The sequence below is a fragment of the Coregonus clupeaformis genome, chromosome 39 (genome assembly GCF_020615455.1).
Source record: "Coregonus clupeaformis isolate EN_2021a chromosome 39, ASM2061545v1, whole genome shotgun sequence".
Taxonomy (NCBI): Eukaryota; Metazoa; Chordata; class Actinopteri; order Salmoniformes; family Salmonidae; genus Coregonus; species Coregonus clupeaformis.
The window spans coordinates 6,264,382-6,276,758 of record NC_059230.1 but is presented as its reverse complement, the minus strand read 5'-3'; the positions used below and the strand labels follow the sequence as shown (position 1 = coordinate 6,276,758).

The 12,377-nt window shown below is 43.2% G+C and overlaps 1 protein-coding gene across 2 annotated transcripts in view; it reads left to right on the top strand.

Annotated features, from left to right (window-relative positions):
- LOC121554418 overlaps positions 1-10,801 on the top strand; it is a 26,503-nt gene extending 15,702 nt beyond the window's left edge. For both annotated transcript variants that reach the window (XM_041868004.2, XM_041868005.2), the window contains exons 8-11: positions 8,308-8,396; positions 9,352-9,447; positions 10,047-10,129; positions 10,263-10,801. In XM_041868004.2, the coding sequence (XP_041723938.2) occupies positions 8,308-8,396; positions 9,352-9,447; positions 10,047-10,129; positions 10,263-10,722 (728 nt within the window). In that variant the 3' untranslated portion in view covers positions 10,723-10,801. The remainder of the gene's footprint in view (positions 1-8,307; positions 8,397-9,351; positions 9,448-10,046; positions 10,130-10,262) is intronic.
- Positions 10,802-12,377: the final 1,576 nt, after the last annotated feature.

Below are 12,377 nucleotides of genomic sequence, written 5' to 3'. Positions count from 1 at the left end.
ACAGGATATACAGACAGACGATAAACAGGATATACAGACAGACGATAAACAGGATATACAGACAGACGATAAACAGGATATACAGACAGATGATAAACAGGATATACAGACAGACGATAAACAGGATATACAGACAGACGATAAACAGGATATACAGACATACGATAAACAGGATATACAGACAGACGATAAACAGGATATACAGACAGACGCTAAACAGGACATACAGACAACATATGTTGAAGCAGAGTTTACACAAATCCACATGAGGTTGTACACTGTAAGCTAAGAACTACAGGATACACTATAAACACTAAGCAACATTATAAATGATGTATGTAAATTATGTAACCATTTTACAGGATGATGTGCGGTGGGGGAAATGTGTAAATGAAAAGAGTCACATGAGGATGTGCAGAGAGCAATGTGCTGTTCTAGTGCAGGGTCCCTTGTCCACGAATGAGAAGATCATCAATGTGCCGTTCTAGGATGATAGTGCAGAATGCAGTGGAGAGCAAAGCAACCCCTGCGTCACTCCTATCACTGCACGAAAAGCGGAGTTTCTGGGTGAAATCGGATCTGCTATATTCCCGTGAAATTTGAGGTGCACGGTCGTGGGCGGGACTTTCCCAATGCGAGTGTGCGGACTCTTGTAGACTTCTGGGCATCCCGACCACTTTTGTGATACGGGAATTTCTGGGATAGTACATTTCCAATTAGGTTTTCACACAGCATGGTACGTATAATTAGTGCGGCAGGTAGCCTAGGGGTTAGAGCGTTTGGGCCAGTAACCGAAAGGTTCGAATCCCAGAGCAGGCAAAGTGGAAATATCTGCCCATTTTGCCATTGAGCAAGGCAGTTAACCCCCAACAACAACTGCTCCCCTGGCGCCGATGACTAAGGCGGCCTCCCGCACCTCTCTGATTCAGAGGGGTTGGGTTAAATGTTGAAAACACATTTAGGTTGAATGCATTCAGTTGTGCAACTGACTAGGTATTCCCTTTCTCTAATATGTTACTGGAAATATCCGCACCGCGCATGTAATGTAAATTCTCAACTGCCAGAGGCGAGTGCCTCTCTACCTCATGTCATGGAAAAGATGCCAACTCTGTGTCTCCTTATTCATCCTGTTTTCAGGTTTGTAACATTTATAAGCACTGTTTCATTTTCAAAAGCTAGAGATAAGATGTTTATCTAAACTGTGATGAGTCTGCTGGTAATTTTGATGTATACTTTTAAGTGTTTTGCCCGAGTGAAAAACAAGTGCGATTTTCTTATTCATATGAGTGTAGCCAAGCTAAGCTAACTACCTTTGTTTGTAAGTTAATGAGCACAAGATGGCATCTCAGATGATTTTTTATTTCTGTTATAAATGTTTGTACATATGAACAACATTGTATGAACAACACTAATTATATTTAATTTGTATCTTAACAGTTGCATGCTAATTGCAATCCGCTAACATTAGCTAGCTCAGCACTAGAAAACCTACCATTTCTCCCTACTAGCTAGCTACTCTTAGCTTATGTTGTTGTTGGCTAGCTGTTCATGGGTTTTTGTTACATTTAAAACACAGGCCTCTTCTGTAATTTGTTTGTACTGTTGTACAAACTGTTGTTGTCCATATAATGCATGGGTGTATATTAAGTGGTTTTGCATAGCACCATCTTTAGTGATAAAGTAGGTAACACTAGCTAGGTAACTAGCTAGCTAACTAACCCGGTTCAAACCCTGATGGGTCATACTGTACATACACACCTAGTAAGACATACATTTTTTGCAAAGGCAATTAGCTAGTAAATTTATTCTAGAGATTGTTGAATTGAGTTGTAACATTTATACAAACGTAACACTTTTGCATTCTCTCTCTGACACACAGATTTTATCTCCCAGCACAAGGTGTCTGTGCGATGTCAAAAGAGCAAAGAACACGTCACCCGGATGTTAATGTTGTGTAAAATGTTCTCTATTCATTCAAACACTGAAAAAGAGTGAAACTCTCAAAGGTATACTCAGTGCACATTTTACATACAATTGCAAGGCTCTGCGAAAGGTGGCCTAGCCATCAAAACAACAGAAAATGTACCTTGTGCTTGTATCCATTGCAGGTTCTCGTGTCGCCTATTTACCAGACCGTGAGGCGGCCGTATCTCTCAGGTTTACCTGGGAACATAAGGGACACAATCTTGGAGAACCATGCAAAGAAGGGTCACCAAGAGGAGAGAGAGAGAGTAAACCTTTTTGTAAAAGTAAGTTTCTGTGTAACACTAGGTCTGTTACTCCTGTGTTACTCCTGGTCCTTGGAAGAAAAAAGGGCAGACATGGTCCTATTTCATGTTTCAAGTTCTAGATTTGAGTCTAGAAGAGTAGAATGAAAACAATAGTTGAATTCCACCCACCTGGTCTAGAGGCTGCTATATCCCTGTAGTTCCATTAATCACCTGGTCTAGAGTGGCTGCTATATCCCTGTAGTTCCATTAATCACCTGGTCTAGAGTGGCTGCTATATCCCTGTAGTTACATTAATCACCTGGTCTAGAGGCTGCTATATCCCTGTAGTTCCATTAATCACCTGGTCTAGAGTGGTTGCTATATCCCTGTAGTTCCATTAATCACCTGGTCTAGAGTGGCTGCTATATCCCTGTAGTTCCATTAATCACCTGGTCTAGAGTGGTTGCTATATCCCTGTAGTGCCATTAATCACCTGGTCTAGAGGCTGCTATATCCCTGTAGTTCCATTAATCACCTGGTCTAGAGTGGCTGCTATATCCCTGTAGTTCCATTAATCACCTGGTCTAGAGGCTGCTATATCCCTGTAGTTCCATTAATCACCTGGTCTAGAGTGGCTGCTATATCCCTGTAGTTCCATTAATCACCTGGTCTAGACTGGCTGCTATATCCCTGTAGTTCCATTAATCACCTGGTCTAGAGTGGCTGCTATATCCCTGTAGTTCCATTAATCACCTGGTCTAGAGGCTGCTATATCCCTGTAGTTCCATTAATCACCTGGTCTAGAGGCTGCTATATCCCTGTAGTTCCATTAATCACCTGGTCTAGAGGCTGCTATATCCCTGTAGTTCCATTAATCACCTGGTCTAGAGTGGCTGCTATATCCCTGTAGTTCCATTAATCACCTGGTCTAGAGTGGCTGCTATATCCCTGTAGTTCCATTAGTCACCTGGTCTAGAGTGGCTGCTATATCCCTGTAGTGCCATTAATCACCTGGTCTAGAGGCTGCTATATCCCTGTAGTTCCATTAATCACCTGGTCTAGAGTGGCTGCTATATCCCTGTAATTCCGGTAATCACTAATTGCTGTATTTTGTTGGAACACTAATTGACTCTGTATTAAAACGGCATTGACTGTTTTTAATGAAAATAACAGTAATCGTGATCTTGGTGCACGTTTCCTACTCTAGACCACATGCCTCTAGCTCTGTGCAATGACAGTACCACATGCAAAACTTGTAGTACATCGCGTTTGATTATATCTACCTTTGGGTAGGTGTTTGTGGGTGATGCATCCAGTGCATGTAGCCAGGCATGTGGGAGCCCCTTTCAACCAGGTGGATGGAATTCAACTATTGTTTTTACAATAGTCCAATAATACCAATAATCTCAGTCATTTTTACAAGATATCAAAAACGGTTTGAGGGAACTGCAATCAAGGTAAGTGATAAGGTTGGATCACCTCTTTGCTATCTCTCAGTCTGGGCTTGGTAGGTTTGGTGGGGTTAAAGTTCAGATTCTATATCAATTACATGTCCATTCTGGTGTTCGAATTCCTAATTCTATGGTTACTTGTCCAGATTCTATATGAATTACATGTCCATTCTGGTGTTCGAATTCCTAATTCTATGATTACTTGTACAGTATATGAATATGCATGACTTGAATCTGTTGCATTCGCTCACTGTGTTCTATTGGTTCTAAATGCACGGTTGCGAGTGCTTGCAGAGGGCGAGAGAGACATTTGGAGAGGAGTTAAATGTGGGCCTGATGAGGGCGGATGGACTGCAAAACGGCAAACCAGTGTGCTTCGTCAAGCCCCCCCCCTACTTCCGGAGTGAGGCGCTCACTGCCCTTAGTCAAGAACCGCTTGGAGAGGGATCAGAGCTACTTGACGAGTCACAGCACATGGACCGTGTCTGGGGAGTTTTCATCAAGGCAACCTATATCCCACGGACCCCTCAACTGTATAGCCACCCCAATGGAGGCTTGCCCTGGACCAAGCTGGATGACTCCTGTCAGTACTGTGCTTGATTCTTTTGAAAACACTTATTATTGCTCTTTGAATTTTGAATATTCTCATTCATATTCCTCTCTATGAGGTACGTCCCCCCCACCCCTCATTTAACCCATGTTAGCAGGTAAGTACCACATTTGACATTCAAAGATTAATAAAAGTTATTTCAAAAGAATCGAGCAGAGTACTGGCAGGATTCATCCAGCTTGGTCCAGGGCTAGCCTCCATGGGGGTTACTTTAGTTTCAGGCCCTGATTAACCTTAAATGCAGATACTATTATCTGCCTTCTCCGGCACCACTGAAATGAATTGTCATCCTTCAAGAAGTGCATTTGTGTGTTTTAGTCAAGGAATTAAGAGTTGTTTTAGTATAGCGATGTCGTGAGGTGCTGGAAAAACTTTGATAGTGGTGCTTGGATTTTTTGTTGTTGAAAAGATGTAGGAACCTTGATGTGTGATAATAATTATAATTATTGTTATTATAATAATTATAATAATATTAATAATAACACAAATAATTAAAAGTAATTTATTCATTCATTCATTAAATAATGAATTGTGTTTTTAATATACCAGTGACAGCCACTAAGCCAAGCTAGCAATGACTAGCATTAGCATTCAGTGGGGCAGATAAGCATGCGCAACCTTGAGCTAGTGTGCGGCCATTTACTGACATTTTATGGTAGAGACGTGGGCGGAGGTGTATTGTGACTGACGTCAAAGGCGTGCACTGGAATTTCAGGTAAGTGGGTGGAGGTGTGTGGTCGTTTCTGGGGATTTACTGAACCGTCTCCAGACGTATACATGTCCGTCCGTCCTCGTCCGTCCGCGCACAAAAGCGGTCCGTTATCTGGGATTTCCGGGAGGGTGCAGGGCCGAACACTGTTGGACACGTGCCCACAAATTTCCAGAAACTACGTTTTCAGACTTGTGCACTGGAGTGTTTGACCCGTAAAGGTAAACGTGCCTTTGCATATAGTGTGTACTGAGGGACAGTGAGTCTTGAGAGATACTGTATCTCTCCAGCTTTACCTGTCCTGTTGGTCAGGAAGTCAGCGACACACACCGACAGATGGAGTCAGATACGTTCAGCCGGGTTAGTTTGTCCTGCAGCAGCTTTGGGATGGGATGATGGTGTTGAATGCAGAGCTGAAGTCCACAAATAGTATCTGTATGTCGAGGTGCTGAACCTCTGACCTCTCACCCATGTCTCCACTCATCTACCTGTTCCATGACCTCTGACCTCTCACCCCATATCTCCACTCATCTACCTGTTCCATGACCTCTGACCTCTCACCCATATCTCCACTTATCTACCTGTTCCATGACCTCTGACCTCTCACCCATGTCTCCACTTATCTACCTGTTCCATGACCTCTGACCTCTCACCCATATCTCCACTTATCTACCTGTTCCATGACCTCTGACCTCTCACCCATATCTCCACTCATTTACCTGTTCCATGACCTCTATGCTGATTATTCACACACTAAATAAAACAGACTGTTAGCTGTCATAGACTTACTTCCACTGTATAATACAGTACTGTAGTCCAAACCCACTATACAGTACTGTAGTCCAAACCCACTATACAGTACTGTAGTCTAGACCCACTATACAGTACTGTAGTCCAGACCCACTATACAGTACTGTAGTCTAGACCCACTATACAGTACTGTAGTCCAAACCCACTATACAGTACTGTAGTCCAAACCCACTATACAGTACTGTAGTCTAGACCCACTATACAGTACTGTAGTCCAGACCCACTATACAGTACTGTAGTCTATACCCACTATACAGTACTGTAGTCTAAACCCACTATACAGTACTGTAGTCCAGACCCACTATACAGTACTGTAGTCTAGACCCACTATACAGTACTGTAGTCCAGACCCACTATACAGTACTGTAGTCTAGACCCACTATACAGTACTGTAGTCCAAACCCACTATACAGTACTGTAGTCCAAACCCACTATACAGTACTGTAGTCTAGACCCACTATACAGTACTGTAGTCCAGACCCACTATACAGTACTGTAGTCTATACCCACTATACAGTACTGTAGTCCAAACCCACTATACAGTACTGTAGTCCAGACCCACTATACAGTACTGTAGTCTAGACCCACTATACAGTACTGTAGTCCAGACCCACTATACAGTACTGTAGTCTAGACCCACTATACAGTACTGTAGTCCAAACCCACTATACAGTACTGTCGTCCAAACCCACTATACAGTATTGTAGTCTAGACCCACTATACAGTACTGTAGTCCAGACCCACTATACAGTACTGTACTCTAGACCCACTATACAGTACTGTAGTCCAGACCCACTATACAGTACTGTAGTCCAAACCCACTATACAGTACTGTAGTCTAGACCCACTATACAGTACTGTAGTCCAGACCCACTATACAGTACTGTAGTCCAAACCCACTATACAGTACTGTAGTCCAAACCCACTATACAGTACTGTAGTCTAGACCCACTATACAGTACTGTAGTCTAGACCCACTATACAGTACTGTAGTCCAGACCCACTGTAGTCTAGACCCACTATACAGTACTGTAGTCTAGACCCACTATACAGTACTGTAGTCCAGACCCACTGTAGTCTAGACCCACTATACAGTACTGTAGTCCAAACCCACTATACAGTACTGTAGTCTAGACCCACTATACAGTACTGTAGTCCAGACCCACTATACAGTACTGTAGTCCAAACCCACTATACAGTACTGTAGTCCAAACCCACTATACAGTACTGTAGTCTAGACCCACTATACAGTACTGTAGTCTAGACCCACTATACAGTACTGTAGTCCAGACCCACTGTAGTCAAGACCCACTATACAGTACTGTAGTCCAGACCCACTATACAGTACTGTAGTCCAGACCCACTATACAGTACTGTAGTCCAAACCCACTATACAGTACTGTAGTCCAGACCCACTATACAGTACTGTAGTCTAGACCCACTATACAGTACTGTAGTCCAGACCCACTATACAGTACTGTAGTCCAGACCCACTATACAGTACTGTAGTCCAGACCCACTATACAGTACTGTAGTCCAGACCCACTATACAGTACTGTAGTCCAGACCCACTATACAGTACTGTAGTCTATACCCACTATACAGTACTGTAGTCCAGACCCACTATACAGTACTGTAGTCTAGACCCACTATACAGTACTGTAGTCTAAACCCACTATACAGTACTGTACTCTAGACCCACTATACAGTACTGTAGTCTAGACCCACTATACAGTACTGTAGTCTAGACCCACTATACAGTACTGTAGTCTAGACCCACTATACAGTACTGTAGTCCAGACCCACTATACAGTACTGTAGTCCAGACCCACTATACAGTACTGTAGTCTAGACCCACTATACAGTACTGTAGTCTAGACCCACTATACAGTACTGTAGTCTAAACCCACTATACAGTACTGTACTCTAGACCCACTATACAGTACTGTAGTCTAAACCCACTGTCAGTTCAGTTCACCTTTGTCTCAGTATCAGAACAAACTATTGTCAGCCAACAAAAGGTTCTAGCGATTTAACTTGGAATACTATTTTATTTAATTATTGAACTAGGCAAGTCAGTTAAGAACAAATACTTATTTACAGTGACGGCCTACACCGGCCAAACCCGGACGACGCTGGGCCAATTGTGCGCCGCCCTATGGGACTCCCAATCACGGCCGGTTGTGATACAGCCTGGAATCGAACCAGGGGGTCTGTAGTGACGCCTCAAGCACTGAGATGCAGTGCCTTAGACCACTGCGCCACTCGGGAGCCCCACATTAGTGCTGTTTTATACAGGGTGTATTAGGCTATTAGTAGACGGTGCAGTGTGTGTGTTTCAGAGTCAGAGCAGGTTCTTTACAGGGAGTATTTCAAGTGAACCACACGACCTAACCCTAACCCACAGGACACACATCACATAAACCACACTACTATTAATACTGTTATTAAACGGAAACTCTCTCTCTCTCTCTCTCTCACGCTCTCTCTCTCTCTGTCACTCTCTCTCTACTCCAGGTAGTGATGTGTGGCAGGAGACTGAGAGGTCTCTGTTCAGTAAAGCGTTGACGACCCATGGAAAAGACTTCCCTCTCATCCAGCGGATGGTACTGTAACGTTTCTATGTTAAATAGAGTAACTGTATGATTTCAGTTATCAGTTGGTTGTTCAAACCCATCTAAAAAACCAACTTAGGCATATATATACGATGGTATTAACAGCTGTGGCAGGCTCTCACCCTGGTGGGTGTGAGGACATGCTGCAACGTCCTCAAACGAGTGTATGAACATCTAGTTCCATTTTTGTTTTGTTTGCCGAGAGACGCCTTTTTGGCACACCTATGTCGCTTCTGGAAAAACTGTTAGGAAAATAGGGCTGTTTTGAACATAGGTGATTCTGTTGGAACGTGCAGTCCAATTATCGTTGGTATGATGCCAAGAGTCATAATCACCAATATTTACAACAACCCTATTTTCCTGACAGTTTTTCTCGAGGCGACGGCATAGGTGCCAATGGCACGGGAAGAACATCTGAGGGCCAGCATCAATCCACAACTAGGAACACCACATGATTGAATTGAACACACGCATGCACCCAAACCCACACACAGACTCTGACAAAATATTAGGAACACAAACATGAACGCAAACATGCACAGTTAAATAATAATCCCTGGGTTTGGTAAAGAAATAATAATCCCTGGGTTTGGTAAAGAAATAATAATCCCTGGGTTTGGTAAAGAAATAATAATCCCTGGGTTTGGTAAAGAAATAATAATCCCTGGGTTTGGTAAAGAAATAATAATCCCTGGGTTTGGTAAAGAAATAATAATCCCTGGGTTTGGTAAAGAAATAATAATCCCTGGGTTTGGTAAATAAATAATAATCCCTGGGTTTGGTAAAGAAAAACACTGCAGCTCAGCAGTCACTCCTTCACAGCTCTGTTCTCTTCCCTGAAGCACATGCAGATTTGGAACCAGGCGTTTATTCACACGTGTGTTTCGGTGTGTGTATGTGTGTGTGTTTGTGTGTGTGTGTGTGTGTATGTGTGTGTGTGTTGCAGGTGAACACCAAGTGTGTGTCTCAGTGTGTAGAGTTCTACTACCTCTCCAAGAGACTTCCTGACAAACAGAGAAAACAGAGGGAGCAGGAACAGAGTGTAAGGAGGAGGAGCCACTCACTACTGATATCCCGTTCACACTGTCATCTCTCTCTCTCTCTCTCTCTCTCTCTCTCTCTCTCTCTCTCTCTCTGTCTCTCTCTCTGTCTCTCTCTCTGTCTCTCTCTCTGTCTCTCTCTCTCTGTCTCTCTCTCTCTCTCTCTCTCTCTCTCTCTCTCTCTCTCTCTCTCTCTCTCTCTGTCTCTCTCTCTGTCTCTCTCTCTGTCTCTCTCTCTGTCTCTCTCTCTCTCTCTCTCTCTCTCTCTCTCTCTCTCTGTGTTCGCTGTCTCTCTCTCTGTCTCTCTCTCTCTCTCTCTCTCTCTCTCTCTCTCTCTCTCTCTCTCTCTCTCTCTCTCTCTCTCTCTCTCTCTCTCTGTCAAACTCATCTGTGAAACTCATTTGGCCCCCGTCTTCACCGAGGTCCGGAGGGCCGCACATAAAATGGATGATATATTATATAATAATATAATATATATGTATAGTTGTTAGGGTTTGGGTTAGGGATAGTTCTCTATCCATTGCTATTGAGGCTCAAAGTCAGAATGTCACCTTCTAGAGAGAATAGAGAGATTCTATGGTATTCAAATATCCTTTTACAGGTGGTGTCCCTCTCTAAACCTATGGAAGGAGTGGTTCCAGCCCCTTCATTGGCTACCAGCTTCCCCTGTAAGCAGTGTGGAAAGTGAGTTTGACCAATGAGACTGAAGAATCAACATCAATGCACATCTCATCTTTACACAAGTCAGCAGGCACAACTTTGAACTCTCTAATCCATCTTTCCATCTTTTTCTCTTTCTTCCTCCCTCTCTCTATAGGATGTTCTACAAGATAAAGAGTCGTAATGCCCATATGAAGATCCATCGGCAGCAGCAGGACGACTGGAGACACCCAGGCCTTGGCCTCAACCCAGCCCAGAACCTCACCCCCAACCTGGGCACCAATCTAACCCAGCGCCAGGCTTCAGGCCGGGCCTACCTCCAAGGCCCCATCAACAACAACAGCAACCACCATATTGGTGGTGCTCACACCATCATCAACAACATCAGTGTTCCGAACATTCCGAACACCAATAACGTAACCAATACCAACAGTGTCACTGTCAATGACTCCACCTCTAATCAGAAGGGACCCGCTCCCCTCCTCTCTCTCCACCACACGTGGGACTCGTTTCAGGTGAACTCTGACCCTGCGGCGGTTTTCTTCTGTGACCCGGAAGTGAAAGCTGCTCTCGGAGTCATGGGGGGAGGGGTGAAAGGTCAAATCTTGTGGAAGTAGCATCAGAGATACTGTATATAATGACGAGATGGTCTTGTCTCCGCCCTAACAATGGGAGTCATTGTCGCGAAGGAGGAAAGGCAGGCGAGATCAGGTGGGAACATTCTAGCCAATGAGAGGGCAGATACGAGTGTGAACAACAGACACAACTCCGATATAAAATAGTTTTTCTTAAAGTTGCCGAGATGCCTCGTGCGTCCACTTATATCAGTACATTCGTAACAACCTAAACATTACGAAACTTCTATTAGATCAAATAAGCCTTACTTAACAAATTAGCGATCGCATTTATTGTTGACCAAATCCGACGCTATCTCATAAACCTTGATACAAAAAAATCTCCACTTGGTCTGCTTATTGCTATATTCTCTCGTTGACAGATTTTGACGGGAGTGGAGCCTCTCGCTTAGCCTCTTCCTCTCTGGTAGCATTCTAGAATCAGAACAGACATACATAATTAAATTCCTTTCTATACTGCTTGGTTTTGGTACGGTCAAAGGCATGTGATTAAGAGTTATAGATTTGTACAGTTTTTGTATTAAGTATTTAAATGCTTTGAGTTTCATAAAAAAAAAAAAAAAACGTTTTTTTTTGTATCTTCCTCCATTTTCCTTTCACACACACATGAACACACTCAACCATCAGAGGGTAGATATTGACATAGATGGACTAATATTGACAGGGGGTGCACATTCTGTCTCTACAGCTCTCTTAAGTGGTTATGGTCCTAGGCGATGTTGTGTAAGTTTCAGTTGATGGTTAACTGTGGCTGCGTACCCAAATGGCACCCTATCTCCTATTTAGTGCACTACTTCTGAACAGGGCCCATAGGGAATAGGGTGGGATTTGAGATCAGGCTGTGTGCGTGTCTCTGGCCTCTTTTCTGTAGCCAGGTAGCCAGATGCTGGGGTCAACTGTGACATCACAGGACTCTAGAATGAATAGGGTTCCGGGAAGGAATATAAGGAGGGGACGAGTGTTCCAAAAGAGTTTAAGTCGTAAACAACAAACGTGAACAATCATCATAGCCAATCAGCGTACAGACGCCTCTTATTCAGCCAACCAATACCCACCTGGACAGACAGGCAGGCCTATCAGCATAGAGTAATCCCTCATATCAACCCCAAGCCCCACCCCATTCCAACTCGAGAAGAGGAAGATGATGTAAAGCCAGTCTTGTGGAAATTAGTTGATTATTAGTTGTTGGTGGTGTAAGACTAAATAAAACATGTAATGCTAGCCTTTAAGTGTGTACGAGGTGATCAAAGGTTAGTTGTTATGGTCAATTGTTATGGTCAGTTGTTATAGTCAGTTGTTATGGTCAGTAGTTATGGTTAGTTGTTATGGTCAGTTTTTATAGGTTGTTATGGTCAGTAGTTATGGTTAGTTGTTTTGGTCAGTTGTTATGGTTAGTTGTTATGGTTAGTTGTTATGGTCAGTTGTTATGGTTAGTTGTTATAGTCAGTTGTTATGGTTAGTTGTTGTGGTTAGTTGTTGTGGTTAGTCGTTGTGGTCAGTTGTTATTGTCAGTTGTTATGGTTAGTTGTTATTGTCAGTTGTTATGGTTAGTTGTTTTGGTCAGTTGTTATGGTTAGTTGTTATGGTCAGTTGTTATGGTTCGTTGTTATGGTCAGTTGTTATGGTCAGTTGTTATG